General features: G+C 42.8%; 1 protein-coding gene across 5 annotated transcripts in view; it reads right to left on the minus strand.

Moving 5' to 3' along the window:
* The window catches only part of si:ch211-26b3.4 (connector enhancer of kinase suppressor of ras 2), a 554,826-nt gene that overhangs the window by 78,715 nt on the left and 458,062 nt on the right, over positions 1-18,049 (minus strand). For all 5 annotated transcript variants that reach the window (XR_007248946.2, XM_048544970.2, XM_048544968.2 and 2 more), the window contains 2 exons: positions 14,159-14,210; positions 1,939-1,987 (listed from right to left, as the gene is read on the minus strand). Coding sequence is in view for 4 of the 5 variants with exons in the window: in XM_048544970.2 (XP_048400927.1) it covers positions 1,939-1,987; positions 14,159-14,210 (101 nt within the window). In the remaining variant the exon portion in view is untranslated. The remainder of the gene's footprint in view (positions 1-1,938; positions 1,988-14,158; positions 14,211-18,049) is intronic.

Here is an 18,049-nt window from a genome sequence, read left to right on the forward strand (position 1 = left end):
CAGGCAGTAGATTCAAACATGGCTGCTGTGGAGCAGAGTTCTACATTTTGATGTTTACTGTCTGTATTTGTTGTTCCTTTCACATATCCCATGAAATTTCAATGATTTTTGCACATTTAGAAGGTGATAATGAATCTTGGCTTGGCGAAAAAAGAGAAGGAAAATGAAATGTGATAATTCCCTCCATACAAGTAATTAATTCTCATAAGGATGTCAATAGCAATGTGGTCACTAAAATAATGCAAGTAGACAAATATGAAAATCGATTAAAAAGGCAATGGGCACATCTGGATTTATCTAAAGCGGAGGCAATTATGTTTCAGTTGTGTACATCTTTGATCAGATACCATCTGAAAGGCTGTATTTAGTTTGAAATCATCTCAGGAGAAGGTGTGACATGATTTCACCTGAATTAAGTTGGGTATTTCAAGGGTTGAATTATGAGGTGAAATTGCATCAATGTTGCTTGTATTCCCTTGAGTGGAGGCCATTCAGGAGTGGTCTGATTGAAGGTTTTTTAAATTGTTAGAACACATTAATAGAGTAGATCCACGGAGAAGCGATCTCCCCCAGTGGTAATCAAGAACCAGGGGACACAAATTGGAAAATAGCCAATCACGGGCAGGGTCAGAAAGTAATTTTTCAAACAAAGGGTAGGAGAAATTTTAAATTTAGTGACTCAAAGAGTGGACACAGGTTCAACTGTGGCTTTACAAGACAGCAATCGTCAGGCTGATGCTTTGTTTTAAGAATTTTCACAGCCCTTGGGAGAACGCTGGATTATTTTGTATGAATGAAAATCAGTTTAACTTCTAGTCTGCTGTATGATCGCTAAATATTGCGCAGTGGGACTAGCTATTGGCTGCCATGACTACTTAATCAGGAAATGTTGTAGAGAATGGGCTGTGACTCAGGGCAGGCAAAACAGAGCTCATTCATAAGGGTGGCATAGTTGAAGTGGTGGGCTTGTCAGCAGGTTTTATAGATGAGCTAGTTTGCAGTATCATTGCACTGATTATTCCACTTGTGTTCGGTACAATGAGAGAGGATCAAAAATCACAATGATTTTATCAGTAGCAATCGCTAAATTGCATCCAAAACAATGTTTGCAAGAGGCAAACAAATTGCTAAAAGCATATCTGGGTTCTAAAGCCAGAAAGATTAACAAATATAAATTATACTAATGTAACATGACATAAAGATTGGCTGTAAAATGACAGCTAGCTTAAAATAATGGAATGTCACAAAGACTCAGCTGCTCCTCTGAAACTGGACAACAATGCAAGAGTTTTCATGTTTAACAAATCACTGAATCATACAGGAGGCAATGAGCACATTCGCCCAGCTGTGATGTGTGAAAGAACTATTCCCACTCCCCCATTTCTTTCACTATTTTCCTGTGTATTTTTCCCTTTCAAGAATTATGCAATTCCCCTTCAACAGCTGTTAATGAATCTGCTTCTACGACAATTTCAGGCAGTCTACTGGACATCACAACAGCCCATTCTGGATAATACATTCTAATCATTGCCCCCGGTTACTGTATCAATTATCTGAAATCAGTGCCCTTTGTTACAGACCATCTTTCTTGTTTCTCTTGTCATGTTGAAGACATCTACTAAGTATTCCTCTGACCTTTTGTAGCCTGACGAAAATAATCTGGGCTTCTCTAGTCTCTCCACAAGCAACCCTGGTACCACTCTCGTAAATCTCCCCTGCATCCTCTTAAGTTTTGGTATTCTTCCCAATGCCTGAATTAGGCCCAATGTTACTGTTGTGGCCAAACCAGTGATTTATAAAGCTACAGAATAACCTGTTCACAATAGTGCTTGACGCCTCTGTTAATAAATCCTGGGACAGTGCATGTCTTTCACACAGTTTTGTCAACATGGTCTACCACCTTCAATGAATGAAAATGACATATTTTATGTTCCTTACCTTTTGGTTTCTTTTTGGTTTTCGATCTCAAAGAAGCATAATGAAAAGACTGTGAAAAGCAAGCAAACAGGATAAATCAACACTTCCAGTCAATGAACTGAAGCTTTGTACATAATGTGTGACACAATGATGAAAAGTGTTAATTGTCAAGTTCACAAAAGAAGCCATGCATTTTATTTCATGTCCCAGAGTTCATCCGTTGTATGAATTCTTTTTCTCAGATGTAAACTCACAGTTCAAATGCACATTACCCTGCAGCGAAGGGGTGCAGATACTGATATTGTTGCTTTTTGGTGCAGGTATCGCAGTGTCAACTTTTGAGAGCCAGAGGGGTTCAATAACTAAGCGTACTTTGGAGGGAGTTGTGTAAAAACTGACGGTGACATCTGGAAAACTTTCAAATAGCCAACAATGGAGATGTTGCTGGGAAATTCAGCACCCTTCATCAACAGGAACAAACAGCTTCTCTATGATAGTAAAAGTCAACAATCAGGAACAATACTACCTTTCAACATCACTCAGGAAATAAAACAGGTTCCACGTTTTTACCAGAAATAATCACTTCGAGATGCGACATGTGAGACAATTTTCTCCAGGCTAAATTTTCCGCTATTGACTCTAAATGTGAAACATTTATCTCCATTGCAAGTTTCTGTCAGGCTGACCTTCAGGAGCTACTTGGCTGAACTGGAGCACAGGAACTGGAGTAGTGGGCCTTTCAGCCCCTTGAGTCTGCTCAATTAGATCATGAGCAGAGTTTTATCTTCCCCTGCCAGTTATCCTGGATGCAGGGAGACCCATCAAATTACACTTGAGGCCTTCTCACAGCCCTTCCACTCATAAAGACCTCACTTTAGGATGGGCCAGGCCTAAGCTGATACATACGTGCACCAAGTGAGGCCCATGAGTGACCAAAAGAAAGCCCATTCTCCGCATGGCTGGAAGTTCAGTAGTGGGTGAGGAGATGTAGGCCCAGAAAATCACATAGCCTCGAGGCAGCAGGGTTTTTGATGGGTTTGGAAGGGGGTGGTCAAGGCGTTGCCCAACTAACAAGCTCAGGCACCCACGATCTGCCGACAAGGTCCTCACTCCCCTCAGCCCTCACCTGCCCTGAGAGCCTCCAAGTGTACACTCGGAGTACAGTTCAGAGATCTCTCGCTGCCTAGTCCTGCCTACTATGGCTTCTGGCACCAGTGGAAGAACAGAGTGTTGACTGTCCTTGGAGGCAGGGCTTCCTCTCAGGTGAAGACTGGCAGCCCCAGCTTGTGCCACATGGACATGGGGCAGCTGGAATCAGCTGGGATGGGACCTCCATCGATTTGGCCGGGAAACCTTGGCACCGGAAAGATCTCGGCACTGGCTCCTCCCACCTTCAACTCCATTCAGCTGCTGTTGATCAATATTCCACGATACCCTTTAACCTAATGAAAAACCATCAACTGCTCTCTTGTATGCTCCAGCGGGCACGCAATATCCACAACCTCTTGGTTAGATAGCTCCTGATTTCCAGCCGTGCTTGCAAGAAAGAGTGCTTCCTCATTTTACCCCTGAATGAGTTAGAACATGAGAACTAGGAATAGGAAGAGGTCCATCAGTCCGCTCTGCCACTTAAAATGATCAAGACGTTGGCTCCATTTCGAAGATTCTCCCACCTCCCTCCAGGTTTCCTCTGCCAGGTTGGGCAACCTCCCAGGGCCAGCCTTTTCTGTCACTTAAACACCACAATCTAATCACCTCGTGCTGATTTCAGTTGCTTGTAAGAGCACGAACTGAGTGGTTCACAGCTCGTTAACAGAAATGGAAATGCCTTGAATTTTACATCCACTGAAAACCCGCCCGTGGAAAAGTTGGCCTGATAGCTCTGTTTTATTTTCCAGGTGGGCAGCATTGCCTGGAAGGCAAATTGGGCAACTCTGGAGCAATACCAGGCCCTGCAGGCCTTGGATGTCCAGCTGGGCAAAGATCCCCTTGCGAGCTGAGCACTGAAGTTCAAGTTTAGAAATCAAAGCAAAAATATCCCTCCAACCCTCACCACTTGTAGGACCTTCCGCCCGTATATTCCTGCGCCACATCAATGCCCCTCCATAAAGTGCCATGCCATCCCATTATAATCCTCCAAGCTCCTTATACCCTGTGTTGTCTTATTCCCCTTTAACCATGCCACTCATGGCCCTCTCACTCTCCTGTGCCAACCTGGGCCTCTCCGCCCATTCCATCGTCCACACTGTGTCAACTTAGTGCCTACTCATGCTGACTCTTACTTCCATCTATCACCCTTCCCTCCTTGGCGAGGGAGATGGATCACGGTAAAAATCCCTGAAAATTGGAATTTCCACCCCCATATTTGTCCCGTCCAATTTTCACGGGCCCTGGATTTGTTATAGCGTAGGATTCATGGTGCATAAAACTAGTGGGCTGGCTAAGCAATGAGCCCTTTCAAGTTACATCCCAATTTGGTATTCCCATTCTCTTGAACCAGTGTGTACAGAGACAGAGCGTACCGAGTATCTAGAATCCGCTAGCACCTGTGCATACAGGAGAAATAAAAATAAAGTTCTATCACCAGAAGTTTCAGATTGAAGACTTCACTCTATTGGGGAAAAAATTCTCTGTAATTTATAAAAAGGTATTTTGAGGGATTTTGACAGTTCTTTGACAGGTTTGACAGTTTCCGGGTGCATATATATCTTTTAGGTTCAATCTTCTGTACTTTTAATAATCCCAAATGCTACTACATTTCCCCCCTCGCCCAAACAAAACCTGACCCTGACTCTCCCCAAAGGTATCTTGGGGCCATATTGAGTTCTTTAAAGTGCACTCCGGGTGCATATATATCTTTTAGGTTCAATCTTCTGTACTTTTAATAATCTCAAATGCTACTACATTTCCCCCCTCGCCCAAACAAAACCTGACCCTGACTCTCCCCAAAGGTATCTTGGGGCCATATTGAGTTCTTTAAAGTGCACTCTGTCTTTCCAAAGGGAATGCAGTGAAAACTGACCCACTCTGACCTGTTGTTCTGCACATTCTGGTTCCAGGCAGTGTGAATTTCGAATTGGGATTTATGTGGAAATAGCTTGACTGGTCCGCTGGCTTTGTCAAACAAAAATCCCAGGCCGAAACAAATCCAGCTGCTGTGAATATCAGACATGACGAGTATAGGGATGAGACTTCCAATCCCTCAGGATTTTCACCATGATTCATTACCCTGGTGAAAATCCGGGCCAAATCCATGGCTCTGTAAATGGGGTGCCCACTTGAACTTTTTGGATGGTGGTTCTGGCTCAAAAAAGTCTATTAGCTGTATTAAAGACTACCAATAACTGCATGATGTGTTTGCCATTTAAATAAGGGAACTCAAGCTGCATATGGACATGTCATGAGGATGAGTGTATCACTTGCATGTGACCCTAAATGGAACAGCAGATGACCTATCATCTATTTATTGCTTCAATGATGACAGTGTCTTTTTAAAGCAAACTGCTACTTTGCACATAAATGCAAATACAGCGGGTGAAATTAGATTTGTCTAAAATGGTCTTATGGTGAATTGGCAGCTGGTTTTACACTGCATCCATTTACTATTCGGCACTCTATAAAATGGGCTGCCAATTTGCTAAAAGTCTTTTACACTCAACTGCCACAGATCAATTCCAGCTCCATAACTCTAATAAGATAAAAATGCAGGAATGAAGTAAAGTAATTCCAGTAGTTTATTTGTACTTTCATCCTGCCGTGTTACATGCACTGTAATACATATTTAAAGTCAAGGAAGATGCAGTGTGACGAGCAGTGGGATTAGCTTTGCTGCATCAAACAGCCCACCCAAACAGAATGTGGACATAATGGTACTGTCAATGGACTGGTAATTTAGAAGCTAAGGCAAATGTGTTGGAGACGTGGGGCTCAGATGGTGGCTCCTGCAATTAAAATTAATGTAAAATCACAGGTGATGGTGAAAAAGAAGCTATCATCAACATTGTCCAAAAAAAATTGTAATAGAACTGTGTAGGGAAAGAAATCTGCTCTCCTTTCCTGGTCTGACATTTACAGTCCCTCTGAAACAGCTCTAGCAAGCCACTCAGATCACAGATAATAATTGATATGCACCAAAAGCTGACCTTGCCAATGACACTCATATCCCATGAAAAGAATAACGGGTTAAAAAAAAGAAAGCCCTCTGTCTGTGCTGTAAACACCAATAGAAAGTTTCTAACATTTATAAAGAATTTCCATTTGTGGAGAGACCATCTGGGGCCATAAATATATTCACAAATAAAGCAGACAAGAAATGTTGGAGAAACTTCCTATAGCTCGAAAGTCGTCACAACATGGAACTTATGGTTATCTATTGTTAAGCAAAAGTAAAGCCTTTCCTGATTGGAAGTGGTTGAGGAAAATCCAACTTACCCTTAAATATATCTAAGTGCACAAAGCAGATAGGAATAGAAAGATAGTGCTGATAGTGTTAGATGATATAGGATGGGAGGAGTACAAACACAGGCATTGATCTGCCAAGTCAAATGATCTGTGCTGTAAATTCCATATAAGTCTAGGCAACACTGCTATACTCAGCTGCACTCACTGAATCTCTGTCAACAATATGTATGCTGCAGTTTCCAAAGAACTACCAACAATGGATTGCTACAAGACAGTTTAAGAACAAATGCACCCAGGGACAAAACTGAGGGAAGATTGATTCCACAAATAGAACATTCTCTGTGTTCTGAATGTATCACAAGGCAATAGATGGGACCTTTTAGAGCCATCACCCGGCAATGTAGATCGTCAATAAAAAACAAGGAGCTTGTGTGTGATGCATATCATCTCACAGCTGGTCTTCAATATTCCTTTGATCAAACGCTCTCCAGACAGCTTGAAATGCTTTCTGTCCTGTCACATAAAGCCCACCTAAAAATAATGTACCATATTGAGAGATTTTGAGTGGAATTCATGAATGACAGAAAGGCCCACATCAGTCAAATAGTACCACAGGGAAGCGCAGTATTTAGCGATATTATTTACCACCATGGTATCGCCTGGCCAAGAACACAGCAGCATTTTCCACATTCTGTGTCAGTGTCTACACATCAGGAACATCTCATTGGATGTACTTATTCTGGGGTGGCCCGAGGTTTTATTTCCTGCTAACCGGGCAGATAATTTGGAAATTACTGCATGATTCTTTGGAAATGAGGTGCTTGGCAGCTTACCATGCAAATCCTTCACACTGTCAAGCTGAAGTCCATCAATAATTGGTGTCATTATTTGGCAATATTATCTGTCCAAATATGTCACTGTGCATAAGAATATTTTTGCATCAGAAATTTCTCCCTTCAGATAAAATAAAGTTACTAAAAGAGATCAAAGTTTGGTTATTCTAATTTGAGGTTTGCCTTCTCAAATGGAGTTCACTGTCTGAAAAGCACAGGACAGGATTGTGATAGAACACTCCAGTTGCCCGGGTGAGTGCAGCTCCAATAGTTCTGAAGAAGTGTAGGTCAAACTAAGTTATCTGCTTGCTTGATATCAATGCTCTTCGTCACCAGGGCACTGCGCACTGCACTGCTAGCTATGCACAGGGATACATACTAGCAATTGCTGTGAGTTCCTTTGATAAAAGGAACTTCCCAAACTTGTAACATCTATTACTGAGATGCCTATGCAGGGGAACACCATCACCTTCAACATCTGCTGCAAGGCATACACCATCACAGTTTGGACACGTAACACAATTCCTAAATGGTCATTGGGTCAAAGTCTTGGCACTTGCTCTCAAGTATAGCTGTCAGAGTACCTTCATCAAGTCAACTGCCATGATCAAAGTAAAGATTTAAGACCGGTTGGGGGGGGGGGCATATTTTTAAAGTAAGAGGAGAAATATTTTAAAAGACATGAAGGGCAACTTTTTTTACACAGAGGGTGGTCTGTGGGTGGAATGAACTTCCAGAGGAAGTGATGGATATGTGTACAGCTACAACATTTAAAAACCATTTGGATAAGTCCATGAATAAGAAATGTTTGGAGGACAAAGCGCAGGTAGGTGGAACTAGTTTAGTTTGGGATTATGGACTGCATGGATTGGTTGGACTGAAGGGTCTGTTTCCTTGCTGTATGAACACTTTCTCAATAATGAATGGACATTAAATGCTAGTCTTCCTGGTGCTGCCTGTATTATGAGCATGAATAAAAAGGAAACTCGCACCTGATATCATGTAACTTGACCCTTGAATTATTCTTTCACCCACCCAAATTGCAGACAGCAAGGAAGCCTGGATATCTAAATATCTGATATATAACCAGGAAATGGCTTTATTTTTGAGTTTCTGATGTGTGGCAGCAGAGCACAAACACATCAATGTAACCAATGGAGCTCCTGCAGGGATAGGGCAACAGTTGCAATTACAGCCACTGCCCACTGGGTTGGCCCTCTAAACACATAAGCTAGAGTTATCATTAGGTTTCCTATTCAGTTGATAGTGGAGCAGTCAGAAATTGGATCTGGCAATCTCAGGAAGGAGATGCAACACATCATAATTTATTGTGAAAGTCAAACAACAAATGTGTCTTTTATTTGTGATTCAATGAATTATTTGGAATGGATACCTTTATGTATAGGAGGCAAAACAAGGCATCAATCAAATGTATCAGAGATAATGGGAACTGCAGATGCTGGAGATTCCAAGATAATAAAATGTGAGGCTGGATGAACACAGCAGGCCAAGCAGCATCTCAGGAGCACAAAAGCTGACGTTTCGGGCCTAGACCCTTCATCAGAGAGCTCTCTGATGAAGGGTCTAGGCCCGAAACGTCAGCTTTTGTGCTCCTGAGATGCTGCTTGGCCTGCTGTGTTCATCCAGCCTCACATTTTATTATCCATCAATCAAATGTCCCGGGTTCAAATCCCGGACGAGATACCACCTCAGCATCAATCAAATGCACCATGGAAGCTTCCTAAATTCAAATGAACTGGGTCATTTTACATACATACTTAGTTGCCTTTTTACATTAACTTAGTAAACGTATCACATTGCACATCCAGATGCTCCAGTCTCAGAGTTTACAAGATCTCTGAATGGTTAGCATAAATCATGAAAGTAATAGAGGCATCACCAGATATTTAGCAGGGAGGAATGCAGCACTGAAAACACTTGCCAGAATTCATTAAAGTTGTCTTCACATCCTCAATTTTCTGTTGGAGACAAATGGACACAACACCCACGCAGAAAAAGAAACGTGGAACAAAAAAACAATGTGGGAAATTGCTGAGGTCTGTCCTGTACACAAAAAAGCAGGACAAATCCAACACAGCCAATTACCGCCCCATCAGTCCACTCTCAACCATCAGTAAAGTGATGGAAGGTATCATCCACAGTGCTATCAAGTAGCACCCACTTGGCAATAACCTGCCCTGTTTGGGTTCCACCAGAGCCACTCAGCTTCTGACATTGTAGATAAGGTCAACAGCAAAGATCTTTTCCCTAGAGTTGGGGAGTTCAAAACTAAAGGGAATAAATTTAAAGTGAGAGGAGAAAGATTTAAAACAGACATGAAGTGCAACCTCTTCACATAGATGGTGGTTCGTATGTGGAACGCACTGCCAGAGGAAGTGGTAGATGTAAGTACAGTTACAACATTTAATACACATTTGGACAGGTTAATGAATAGGAAAGGTTTAGAGGGACATAGACCAAACCCAGGCAAGTGGGACTAGATTAGTTTGGGAAACTTGGTTGGCATGGATGAGTTGGACCGAAGGGTCTGTTTCAATGCTGTGATTCTACGATTCTCAGGCTCCAAAGCCCTAGTTCAAACATGAGTAAAAGAGCTGAATTCCAGAGGTGAGGTTAGAGTGGCAGCCCTTGACAATAAGGCTGTGTTCGACCAAGTGTTACATCAAGGAAACCTAGCAAAACTGGGATCAGTGAATATCAAGGGACAAACTCACTGCTGATTGGAGTCATTCTTGGTGCATAAGAAGATGTTTTTGGTTGTCGTAAGTCAGTCATCCCAGGTCCAGGACGTAACTTCAGGAGTTGAGCATTCTAGGCTCAACTGTCTTCAGGAGCTTTAATATCAACCTTTTCTCCATCATAAGGTGAGAAGTGGGGATGTTCACTAATGATTACAAAATTTTCAGCTTCATTCATGTCTCCTCAGATACTGAAGCAGTCCATATTCAAATGAAACAAGATCTGGACAATATCCAATCTTAGGCTGAGAAGTGGCAAGTAACATTCACGTGACACGAATGCCACATAATGATCATCTCTAATAAGAGCCAATCTCAACACTGCTCCTTGACTTTCAATGGTCTTACCATCACTAAATTAGATTCCCTACAGTGTGGAAACAGGCCCTTTGGCCCAACAAGTCCACACCGCCCCTTGAAGCGTCCCACCTATACCCATCCCCCTATAACCCACACACCCCCTGAACACTGTGGGCAATTTAGCATGGCCAATCCACCTAGCCTGCACATCTTTGGACTGTGGGAGGAAACTGGAGTACCCGGAGGAAACGCCATGCAGACACAAGGAGAATGTGCAAACTCCACACAGACAGTCGCCCGAGGCTGGAATTGAACCTGGGTTCCCTGGTGTTGTGAGGCTGCAGTGCTAACCAATGAGCCAGCGTGCTGCTCCAAATCCTCCACTATCAGTATCCTTGGGATTGCCATTGACTAGAAACTCAACTGGAGTCACCATATAAATATAGTGGCTACAAGAGCAGGTCAGAGGCTGGGAATATTGCAGTGAGTAACTCACCCCCTGACTCCCCAAGGCCTGCCTGCCATTAACAAGGCACAATTCAGGAGTGCGATGGAATACTCCCCAGTTGCCTGGCTGAATGAAGCCCTAACAGCACTCAAGAAACTTGACACCATCCAGGACAAAGCAGCCCACTTGATTGGGCATTGCATCCACAAGCATCCATTCCCTCCACCACCAACGCTCAGTACGAACAGTGTGTACTATTACAGCACCTTCCAAATCCACAACCACTTCCATCTGGAAGGCAGGACAAGAGCAGCAGATACATGGGAATACCAGCATCTGCAAGTTCCCCTAAAAACCACTTACCATCCTGACTTGGAAATATGTTGCCATTCCTTTACAGTCACAGGGTCAAAATTCCCTCCCTCATGGCATTGTGGATCAACTTACTGCAAGTGAACTGCAGCAGTTCAAGACAGCAGTTCACCATCACTTTCTCAAGGGACTATAAATAAGTACTGGTCCAACCAGTGATGACCAAATCCCAGGAGTGAACAAAATACTGAGGGAGCTCACTGAGTCTTTAGGGTATCAGCAAATTAAAAAGTGTTCCTTGCTTTGTCCCAAGGAGCTTCGCTGAAGCTTCATTGTATGCTTCAATATTTAAGTACTAAAATCAATGAATTTCATCTTCAAAACCATTTCAATACCAGGATTTAAAGTCAGATGATGGAATTCAGAAGCCAATTGTTTACACTTTATCACTATTGAGACACTGATATCGAAATTATAAATGTTTGTTTCATAGAAACCTTTATGCAGTTGTAGTAACAGCAGTTATTTATGATTTGAAGTAACTGTTCCAAGATGTTAACAGATCTCTGAAACACTGTAGCTGTTATTGAGCTGAAATTTGAGTTCAACGGGTGTGTGTTGAATATCAGAAGCCCTCACTGTTTGACCAGAGAGTGGGCTCTATAGCAGAAAGAAGAGACTGGAGCCCGTAAACAAGGTGAGTACAGAGGTTTTGTGTTGACAATCTGGACCAGAGTTAACGTTACAGTCATTGGTCTTGGATCAGAGCACGAGAAGTGAAACATCACAGGTGCATACTCTGCGGATTGTCGGTGAGTGTCTCAGAAAACAGCGATTAACAATTGGAGTTGGGTGATCTGCATAAGCCTTCGACTCATGGACCATCAGTATGCGATTGACAGTGAGATACAGATTTCAGATAGACCATGCTGGCCAAGCAGGAACCAGACAGGACAGGGATATATCCTATCAGTCCTTGCTCTTCATGCCACTGAGGCTCCATGGAGGGACTGTTCTACAGAATGACAAATAACAAGCAGATATTAGTGGAGATTAAAATGAAAATGGACGAATATCGAATGGAAATGAGTCTGATTCCATGGCGTCAAATCTACAGATCCAATCCTGGCTCTGAAGCCTACATTGTGAATTTCCTAAGAACAATAAGGACTTAGTGTCATTAGCCTTATGCCACTGGGTTGTAAGAACGAATCCTCAAATGGTCAGCAACTACGTTCTGTTACCTTTTACATTTAGCCCACAGCATCCTTATCAAAAATTAGATCTAAGGGTTGAATTTAATGCATTTCTAAGGGTCAGGGGCACATTCAATTGAGCAAGTGTCTGCCCACCTGGTCAATCTGTAATTGTGCCACCATTGAGAGGGGCCTTCCCACCAGCGACCACATTGATGCCCTTAAGTGGGCAGTAAGTGGTGTTACCTGCACAACCACCTCTGATTAGTCAGCAGTTGGCTTTTCAGTGACTGTGTGGCAGCCATTCACCCACTGGGCCCTGTCCCCTTCTGGCTTTTAGCCACACAACTTTCTAGTTCATTAGAGAATCAAACTGGACAGTATAAATTCTCAAAGAAGCTCAGTGCGCACCTTATTTGTCCGACGATCATGATAAGAAACTACCATTGCATGAGGAGCAAAGGGGGTGGGGGGGTTTGGAATTTGTTTATTTTAGTGCCACATCTAATGCCACCATGATGAGGAATGCCCGAGACAACCTGTAGCATTTGTCACTGATATCATTCAAGGCACTGCGTAAGACACATGGGTGATGTCCACCTGCCCCAAGGCAATTAAATGTGTACTACTGCTTTTTCATTACTTCCCTTCTGTATAAACCCTCTCCCCCATTCCCATCCACATCTGTCACCCAGCGACTCCCCTAGCCTGACTTCAAGTAAAGGAATAGCTAAACATAAGTCCATGTAAAGTAGGTTAACTCCAGAACCTTGATTTCTGGACTTGGTCCAGGACTTGCCCCCTTTGAAGAAGTTTGACAACGATCCACTGGAACAGTTCCCCAAGATTTTGAAGACAACTGAAGAAAAACATTCATGCAATTGACAGCCCTCTTATGTGCATTTACACAGTCATAGAGCTCAAAAACAGGCCCTTTGATCTTTCCAGTCCATGCTGGTTATGTTCCCAAACTAAATTAGTCCCACCTCATTCATGAGATGAGGGCATTGCTGGCTAGGCCAACATTTATTGCCCATCCCTAATTGCCCAGAGGGCAGTCATGAATCAACCACATTGCTATGGGTCTGGAGTCACGTGTAGGCCAGACCGGGTAAGGATGGCAGTTTCCCTCCCTAAATAACTGAGTGAAATGGATTTTTCTGAGAATGGATTCGTGGTCATTATTAGAAGCTTAATTCCAGATATTTATTGAATTCAAATTCCACCAGCTGCTGTGGCAGCATTCAAACCCAGGTCCCAGGAACATTACCTGGCTGTCTGGATTAACAGTCCGGTGATAATACCACTAGGTCATTGCCTCCCCTTTGCATGTGCTTGGCCCACATCCCTCTCAACATTTCTTATTCATGTACTTATCCAAATGTCTTTCAAATTTTGCAACTCTACTCACATTCACCACTTCCTCTGGAAGGTTATTCTAGGCATGAACCACTCCCTGTGTAAAAAAAAAGTTGCCTCTCATGTACTTTTCAAATCTTTCACCTCTCACTTTAAACATATCTTCCCAAGCCTTGACATCCCCCACCCAAGGGAAAAGACAACCACCATTCATCCTTTCCATACCTCTTACGATTTTATAAACCTCTATAAGGTCACTCCTCAACCTCTTACACTTCAGTGAGAAAAGTCGCAGCCTAGCCAGTCTCTCCTTACAATGACAAGATGGAAATGTTGAATATCTCCACTAGCAAGGAGGATGAAAATTTGATTTGAGGAATTTGTTGTTAATGCACGTTCAGCAACCTTGCTGTGCAAAGGACTTTTCCGACCACGTTGCCCAAAAGAAGCAGCAAAAGTAAATGCATGGAAAAAAAATGTTGTGGCATATTTCTACTACCAAGTCAGTTATTTGTAAGCAAAATGTAAACTGCTGAGAGTACAGAAGTTGCAATAAACCAGATATGGCATCATTTCAGTGACATACACTGTCAGAAATGAGGTGCAGAGAATGGCTCTTTTTAGAAGTCTTACCTTCCTCATTGCTGTGCCACCTTGTCCCCTGTCAATGCCAGCACTTGCATACCTGTGTGAATAAAAATGCCTGTGTACAGCATTATCTTCAGCAGAGCAAGGAGATCTTCCACTTTTTTTAATTGAAGGAATACAGCATTAAGTGAACTAAACATAGCCTTTTCATTACTTCAATGCTGTGTTGACAATTTCAAATGAATTTCATAAAAATGATTCATGTTCTCAGTCTATGCCACATACTTCTGACAAACAGTAAGTGTTTTTTACAAGTAGGTGAATGATCCAAAGAAATAATTCTTAAAATGTTGTTAGCACTTAATAAAACAAGAATCAAAGAATTTGCCAATCTCTTGAGCTACCACTTTAGTGCCTATTAGTCGCTTAATAACAACAAAGGTTTTTAAATGGAAGGCCTTTCATGTAGTTGGATGTGATCAAACCAGCCCTGAGCAAGGGTTTTAAGATCGCAAACTTTAAATTTCTCTCGTTTTGCACAGATGTTGCTTGACCTGCTCAGCATTTCCAGCTTTCACTTGCTTATGATTTATAATTAATCAGGCACACCAGTCCCTTAGAAACCATGAATGTATGGTCACTTCTTTCAAAGCTGCAGCGCCTCAAATAACAACCTGTTCATAAAAAATCATGGCTCACTGAGGCCAAAAGTAATAAATTATTCCTTTCTGATATGCCAGTGGACATTGATGAGTGCCATTATGGCAGTAATCTCATCAAGGAATTTAAACAAAGCTGCAAAGTTCGAGGGAGCACAGCTACTATCTGAAACCCAAGATAATTTCCTTTGCAAAAAAAATTCAATATTTGCAGTTTCATGTAATGGGATAGTTTTACTTATGAACCTGAAAATTGAATGCAATAAAAGGCGATCATTCCTGACTATTAGCCATGGCATGCCAGGAAATGAAAATAAAAAAGAGAGCACATGAAAGGCAAAATAATGAAAATGTTTTCTATTATAATATTGCGAAATTATAGAAACATAAAAAATAGGAACTGCAGTCAGCCATTTGGCTCTCTAAGCCTGCTTCACCATTCAGTATGATCATCTGACTCAACACCCTGTTCCCACTTTCTCCACTTATAAGGAGCAAATGTATGTTCTGCGATGGAGGTACCGCTGATGCAAACTATTCTGAGCAATGAAACATACGGTGAAATTTACCATAGGGTCTCTTAAACAGGGGTCTAAGCTGCAATGCCTCAAGAGAGGGTCTGGGACACAGATACAACAGATAAAATTGTTCTGGGAGTAAACATTCTGCAACTCTATCATTAAGTGCCAATTGGGAACTTTACTGGACAAGCTTGGGCCTTTGCTGCAATCAAACATCCAAGGAGTGGACATCTTGCCCACAAGAGCTACCAGCCAATGAGAGGCCAAGGTGGCAAAGTAGCTCAGTAGTTAGTCTGCTGCCTCTCAGTGCCAGGGACCCAGGTTCAATTCCACCCACAGGTGACTGTGTGGAGTTTGCACATTTTCCCGTGTCTATGCGGGTTTTGGCGGGATGCTCCATTTTCTACCCACAGTTCAAAGGTGTGCAGGTTAGCTGGGTTAGTTACAGGTAATGCAGGCCCACAGGGATGAGATGGTCTGGGTGGGATGCTCTTCAGTGGGGCTCGATGGGTTAAACAGCCTGCTTCGACATCGTCGGGATTCTGTGACTCTAACTCTTCATAGCTCTGCATCATCACAGGACAGGTTTTGGTTGTTACTGGTATTGCACTCTCCTGAGACCTGAGATGGATGAGGGACTCAGGCTGCAGATGAGTCATAGCGGGATGGTGGTGGGATAGCGGGGGTGGAGAGTCGGAAACAGGGGTGGTAGTGGAGGATTGCTAGGTGTTGAGATTGGGCTGCTTTTTATTGGCGACATCAAACAGAGACTGGCTCCCCTTCCCCCACTGCATCCCAAAACCAGCCCAGTTCTTCCCCTCCCCCCACCACATCACAAAACCAGCCCAGCTCGATCCCTCCCCCTACTGCATTCCAAAACCAGCCCAGCCTGTCCCCGCCTCCCTAACATGTTCTTCCTCTCACCTATCCCTTCCTCCCACCTCAGGCCGCACCTCCATTTTCTAACTACTAACCTCATCCCGCCTCCTTGACCTGTCCGTCCTCCCTGGACTGAACTATCCCCCCCCCCACCCCCCACCTCCCCACCTATACTCTCCTCTTCACCTATCTTGGTTTCTCTCCATCTTCGGTCTGCCTCCCCCTCTCTCCCTATTTATTTCAGAATTCTCTCCCCATCCCCCTCTCTGATGAAGGGTCTAGGCCCGAAACGTCAGCTTTTGTGCTCCTGAGATGCAGCTTGGCCTGCTGTGTTCATCCTGCTTCACACTTTGTTATCATAGACTGGCTGACTACTTTGCAGAACACCTCCACTCTGTCCATAAGAGTGACCCTAAGCTCCCAGCTGCTTGCCAATTCAAGAAACCACCTTGCTGCCATGCCATCATTTCTGGACCCGGCCTACTGTAATTTTCCAATGACTCAAAACACAAACTCAAGGAACAAGACCTTATTTTCTACTTAAGGACCTTACAACCTCGAGTTCTCAATATCAAATTCAATAAGTTCATTAGCCAACTGCATTTGTCTAATGTCCAGTTTTCTTCAATTTCCCTCCACCTGAGCTATATTGAGTTTGTGTCTTGTTTACTTTGCATTTTGTAGAAAGGAATAATTCTGTCCCATCTCTCCTTAATTTACATCTTTTTTACATTTTTTTTCTTTCGCCAAGAATAACAACTCCTTTTGCTTTGTGCTGTGCCTCAAGATCATCTGCTCTCTCGGTGTTCGTCCGTATCTGTCAAAAGTGCAAAAAAAGTGCAACTTCCCAACACCTTTCACTTCTGAAGGAGCATTGTGATAACAGGCTCAAAATGTTAACTCTATTTCTCTCTACAGATGCTGCCAAACGTGATAAAGTTAGGAAGGTCTTGATAGAAATGTGCAAGGTATCAAACAGGCCACATCTCAAATACTGTGAACAGTTTTGGCCCCTATATCTAAGGAAACACGTACTGGCATTGGAAGCACTCCAGAGAAGGTTCATCAGATTGATTCTGGAAGAGACTGTCTCAAGAGGAGAGGTTGAGTTGGTTGAGTTTAGAAAAACATCCTTGAAACATTTAAGATTCTTAAGAGATTTCATGAGGCAGATGTGGAGAGGTTGTTTCCCCTTGTGGGCTGGTTGAGGACTAAAGAATGCAACCTCAGAGTAACAGGATACCTAGTTAGGGCATGTGAGGCAGAATTATCTTCTCTCAGAGGGTAATCAATCTGTGGAATTCTTTATTGCTGTCAAAGTTGCTTTGTTAAGTATATTCAAGGCTGAGGCAGACAGATTTTTAGTCCCGAAAGGAATCAAGGGTTATGAGAAATGGGTGGGAAAATTGATTTGAGAATTATCAGATCAGCCATGGGTTGATGACTTGATGGGTTGAATAGCCTATTTTGTTCTTGTGTCTTAAGGTCTTGTTTACTGAAAGTTATTTTCGAATTTGTTCTCGCTACTCTTTCCAGACAAGCATTCAAAACTTGCAACGCTGAACAGCGTCTCATCTCCTCTAGGTTGTCGCTTTAAATCTGTGTCCTCTGGTGAGCAACACTCCTGCCTGCGGAGAAAGTAAAAACTGCCGATGCTGGAGTCAACCTGAATTTGTTCTGGTCTCTGATTTGCAGCGACAGTGTTTTTCTTTTAGCTTCTACTTTACAATGTGCCCTTTTCTCTTGCTGCTCCTTTCCCACTTAAACCATTTATATTAACCTGGATTTGTGTTTCCTCTAAACTGATGGAGAGAAATTTTAGGCACCTTTGTTGTGTTTATGTAATCAGAACACAACTGGACCAATTTCTGTCTGAC

Source organism: Stegostoma tigrinum, chromosome 15, assembly GCF_030684315.1.
Source record: "Stegostoma tigrinum isolate sSteTig4 chromosome 15, sSteTig4.hap1, whole genome shotgun sequence".
In the NCBI taxonomy this organism is placed as follows: Eukaryota; Metazoa; Chordata; class Chondrichthyes; order Orectolobiformes; family Stegostomatidae; genus Stegostoma; species Stegostoma tigrinum.